General features: G+C 36.7%; 1 protein-coding gene across 1 annotated transcript in view; it reads right to left on the bottom strand.

The window, feature by feature from the left end:
• Positions 1-5,776, bottom strand: part of LOC107659000 (EVI5-like protein) — a 51,306-nt gene that overhangs the window by 35,177 nt on the left and 10,353 nt on the right. Inside the window, exon 2 of the mRNA XM_016447762.1 lies at positions 1,428-1,654. Within this exon, the coding sequence (XP_016303248.1) occupies positions 1,428-1,654 (227 nt within the window). The remainder of the gene's footprint in view (positions 1-1,427; positions 1,655-5,776) is intronic.

A 5,776-nucleotide genomic window follows, 5' to 3' on the forward strand; every position in this document is an offset into this window, starting at 1 on the left:
ATTAGTGTTGGGCGATATGCTCAATTTTCATATCGTCCTATCGTCAGCCTGTGAGATCGCCGATACATGATATTATCGTGCTAATTTATGTAATTATTTACTTAGTTTCATTGCGAGAAAGTAAACCAACTCCAGCGTAAGGCTAAAAGCAGCCTAATGTTTTTAATATGACTGAATTTGTATTTAACGTGATAACAAATTAATAGAAACATCGTAAGTTACTAATTATAATGCTTACATTTCCTCCTTATTCAAAAAGCAGCTACAGAAAACGAGCAAAGAACATTACATTACCAAAGAACATCATCACAAGCTCAGTCTAGCACGAGTTTATGCACTTTAAAAACACTCCCGTTAAAATCAGTGAATATACACTGTATGATGAATAAATCTCTAATACTTACATCGCACGTACATCTGCACATTGTTGTTTATGAGGAGAGAATTCGCGAGTCAGAATTCAGTCACTCAGCGCGCACTGAACAACAGAACTCCGCTGTTTCAGTGATGACTCATCTGAACGCATCTGATTGGCCATTGCATTCATAAGCTCAGCATAATCGTGTGTGATTGGTTAGAACGCGCAATACTGTAAAAATGCAGAAAAAGAAATATAATGCAACAAATAAGCCCTAATATTAATTAGATAGTATTACTAGCCTGATAATAATAATAATAATAATCGTCTTGCTATCGTCAAAGGCATCAGCCACAGGCAATATCTGTCTATCTTCGATACACGATACTATCGTCTATCGGCACAACCCTACTACGGATGCAAAAACGCAGATAATCGAACCTGGTCCGATTTTTTTATGACGGACGAAAGTTTCAGAGGCAGTGTGTAAACATGATTGACACAACATGAGGTCGTATTTATTTTTTAACATGCGAAAATTTCGGACAAGAATTTTGGACTCAGTGTGCCAAGACCTTTAGTGAGCAAGAGCCTTCTTTCAAAAACGTTAAAACAAAATTAACCAACCCCACACTTTTGAACAGTAGTGTGAAAGGAGGAATAGGATTAGGACACATCACTAGCAGGATTCAAATTTCAAACCAGTGTCACCCACATGAAAAAGTCTGAAGGCCAAACAAGTGCACAAAAAACAAAAGCATTTCCTTTATAAAAAAAAAGGCTGTAGACGTTTATAACTTCCTGCTTTTCAGCATTAAAGAATGCTTAAACCAATAATGCAATAAAGAAAGTTGTTCCGTTCATCTAAAATGACCTTAAATCAAATCAAAGATTCATCCTTTAAGCAGTAAAAGTAAGGACATAACACCCAATATGCACTTCAAGTAACCAAATCGTGCTCCCAAAATACTTCTGGGAATGGGATAATTGTTCAAGTGTTGTGCTGTGGCAAACACTAAAAATGAATTGAAACAAATCCTCCAGATGACATTGGGTGAAGCTCTCGTACCTGTTCTGCTCCTCTAGTTTGGCCAACAGCTCCACATCATCCGGGCTGAGCTGGGACGGGGAAGCTGAGGAGGGCGAGGACAGCGAGGCCATGGATGAAGCCACAGTGGTATGCAGCGAGGAGGGGGTGGCCACCTGACTAGCCATCTGACTCACCGTGAGCGACACTGAGTTCTTCACCCATGAAAGAGTCGAACTCAGCTTGCCTGCTACCTTGTCTGTCGCCACCTTTGGAAAAATGAAAGAAACGGGTTTAATTGTAAAAATTAATTCAGAAAACATCTTAAAGTCTTGATTTTAGTAAACTAAAGGATATTATACATTTCTTGTTATAAAAAGTGCTTCCTATTTTTATATAATATATGATTTGTCGAACAACATGATAGTTTCAGGGTTTAGCCTCTAAAAATGTACAAATATTTGAAATAATCATCATGTGTTCTTCTAAATCTTTATTTTGATTCAACTGCTTCTAACACCTAATGCAATAATGAAAACACATTCTTATGTAAACCTAAGCTACATAAATGGCGTTATAAATTGGTAGATATTGAATAATGAAATTGAACAATGCAATAAACTGTGAAACCAACTAAGACCATTTCTTCAATAAGATGCTTTAAGAAATAAAAAAATAACTGTTTCAACTTTGTTAGCAAGGATGCTGAGATGGCCTGACAGACTGAGAGCCTAAATATCTCACACAGACATTCTCATGTATGGAAAAACTCCGGTCAGTAACAGCTTTGTACTGTCCAATATTTGAATGTGGCAAAGTTCTCAATACCGCATACAAACACAATGGTTTTCATACTTGGTTTGGACTGCACTATGCAATTGTTCACTTTCCCTTTTATACCTTTTTTGTCTGTGATTTTAAAAACACCCATAAAAGCACTATTTTTAAAACTAATAAATTTCACCCAAAATTTAACATTTTCTTTCTTCCACAGAACACAAACGAGGATATATTGAAGAATTTTGATGACCTAACAGTTGTGGTTACAAAAAAAAAAAATTTGACATTTCTCACAATATCTTTTTTTTTTTTTTGTCAGTAATACAGACATGAGGGTGAGCAAATTATGACAGAATTTAAATTTTTGGATGAACTAACACTTTAAGAACTTGTGAACACACTTGCTGGTAATATAACGCCTCCTGTTCAGGACATTCAAAAAATGATGAGATGTACAATTTTTACAAAACATTCACATATTTTGTGGGTTTGAAATTAACAACCAGCACCAGCCAAATGCAGATGCTCTTCACCAGGCACAGTGGTGTGAGACCTGCAAGACATGTCAGACTGACATTTAGCAAGAAATGCTGTTGCTAAGAAGCAATGCCTGACTTCAAATATAATATTTTGACTTCAAAATATTTTGATTCTGCCTAATATTTGTGGCTATAGGATACCAAACGCAGCAAATGACACAGAACTACATTGGGGTTACAGTTGAATTGCCAATGACATAATAAAAGATAATAATGCTATATTATATATTACTTTTGAGATCATATGCTAGTGTACTCCTAAAGCTTTTATATTTTACACAACATTTTATATATATATATATATTTTTTTTTTTTTAGGAAAAACAAAATATTGACACCTCGTCTTCCACTCTCTGTGGGCATGTCTAATTATTTGTCCAATAAAATGTTCTATAAATGAAAACCTCCCTACCACTAAAACCAATTATTACTTGTCTCTGACTAAACATGAGCACCTTCCTCATTCAATGAAAAATATGCTACGTCAACATAGGAAAGAAAACTGTATTTGTGAAGCCATTTTATAGGCTCTTTAAACTGTGTAATGGGTTTTATAAAACACACATTCCTTACAACTACACAAGCAAAATGGTTTACTAGGTCATTAGTTAGGTGTGTACACCACAGATTGGAAACTGATGCCATTTGTCATTCTATATTTTCAAATACGACCTCTAGAAGGTTTGGACTAAGGGAATGTTTGAGGTCGTTGTGTACTTTCCACCGGAACGACAATAGTACAAAAACGGACTCACACGAACTGAATCACACTGTAATGAAGACATCAAAAAAGGCACCAAGCAGAAAAACTTATGTCAACTAACAGTACGGAAAACCTTAAGACAACTGGGAACGGCAGGCCAGAACACTGTAACATTAGAAAGCCAAGAACTCTCCTCCATCTAGGATTTCCTTGGTGTACTTTGCTCTTACCTGAAGAAAGATGTCAGCCTAACTGAGGTCCTCGCTAATTCCATAAACAAATCCACAGCAGAAATAACAGGTAAATCACAAGAGTCTTCCGTCTTCAAACACCATCAGCAGCTTTGCAAATTCCAAAAGTCACACTGTTGTGTAGGTGTCACCTGGGGTCAAAGTGCTCATGTAGAAGACACTGAAGCAGCTGTAAAGCAGACAGAAGCAGTATAAGCTTCTGCTTTCCCTTTTACAGCTGTAGTAACGCTAATTCATGCCTCGGAATTCACCCTACAAAGAAAAAAAACAATTTTCCTGCAAAACATCTGTGACGTCTGAACTCACCGCACCGAGCTTCATGACATAAGTGAGCTGTAGTGATAAACCCAGGGGAAGTCTACCTCTGCACAACAAAGCAGGTTTCTCATTTGCATGCGGCACTTCTCTGAATCCTCTACAAGACAGATCACGTTTCCTCTTGCAATCTCCATTTCTGACAAATTATGACCACACGCCTATGCATGGCTTCTGTGGTTTCACAAACCACCAAAATTTTATAGTATTCCCCAGCAAAATGCCTAGAAATGACTCAAAGTCGTCAAGGTTGGAAACACCCTTTCTTAGATAGCGTTACAGTCAGAAGAGTGACACAGAAAGAGGTGGGGCATAAACAGGAATACCAGAACAAAGTGCAGTTACAAATGAAGGAGCAGTCTAAGGATTGATAGTTGTGTCTGAAATAAATAAACTTCATATACACTGACTACATAACTACATATATGCATAAAATTACAATATATAATAATAATATACACCATATATTTTATTTTTTCTACTTAATTACTTTTAATTGAGTGTGCGTTTTTTATTTATTTATTTATAAGCCCTTTATGTGCATTGTAAAAATGGAGTATGAATAAAAATTATTGGAGTATGTTTTATAAGAAAATATTTTATTTTAGTCTTTCTATTTAAAATTTCACATTTAATCCAATGTTCTACTTAACGTTTCTTTGATATTTACTGTGAAATTTACTAGCAATTACTTAGCGAAAATTTAATTAAGTCATTTTTGTTTTCTTTGTGCACAAAAAGAATTCTCACAGCTTCGTAAAATCACGGTTGAACCACTGAGTCACATGGACTATTTTAATGATTTCCTTACTACGTTCCTGGGCCTGGAAACATTTCAGTTGGGTTGCTGTCTATGCAGGTTCAGAAAGCTCTCGGATTTCTTCAAAAAATCTTAATTTGTGTTCTGAATATGAATGAAGGTCTTACAGGTTTGGAACAACATGAGGGTGAGTAATTAATGACAGAATTAAAATTTTTGGGTAAACTGTCCCTTTAAAAACAATAATTAAAGGGGTCATATGATGCGATTTCAAGTTTTCCTTTCTCTTTGGAGCGTTACAAGCTGTTTGTGAATAGATAAGATCCTAAAGTAGCAAAGACTAAAGTCTCAAACCCAAAGAGATATTCTTTATAAAAGTTGAGACTCGTCCACGCCCTCCTAAAATGCTTCATTTAAACATGTCTACGTCACGATGTGGGAAGATTTGCATAACGCCGCCCAAATGTTCACGCAAAGGAAGAAGGCATAACTTTATTGTTGCTGCCACCATGTTGCCTCCATGTTGTGAAGATGCTGTGTGTTTCGTTGCGGAAGCGAAAATACTTTGTTTGGCCTTCCAAAAGAGGACACGACTAGAAATCAGTGGTTAAGGTGTATTTACAACACTGTTCCAGAACAGTTGAACCCAAATATTCAGATGTGTCCAGCGCATTTTATGGAGGACTCTTTACTGATCCTGGAAGAGTACACTACAATGCCGGTGTTCTGACAAATAATGCTGACTCACAGCCTGCAAGTACGTTTTCATATTTAAAGGATTTGCCACTGATGATTCAAACGTGAGTTTTGAACAGTGTAGAGTAGCGCTTGTTGCTTGTCATTTCTCCGATCACAATTGCAGCCATGGTTTTATGTTTACACGGCGCGGCGCGACGCAGCACAACGCGTAAAAAGACAGTATAAGTCATTATAATCAGTACTTATGTCCCCACTGGATGCAACAAATGCCTCGTGTATAATGGGTTTTAATGCTTTTGTCTCGTCGCTCCGGCCGGGACAAGGTATCACAATATGGCAAGGGT

This window comes from Sinocyclocheilus anshuiensis, unplaced genomic scaffold (assembly GCF_001515605.1).
Source record: "Sinocyclocheilus anshuiensis isolate Anshui unplaced genomic scaffold, SAMN03320099.WGS_v1.1 scaffold311, whole genome shotgun sequence".
In the NCBI taxonomy this organism is placed as follows: Eukaryota; Metazoa; Chordata; class Actinopteri; order Cypriniformes; family Cyprinidae; genus Sinocyclocheilus; species Sinocyclocheilus anshuiensis.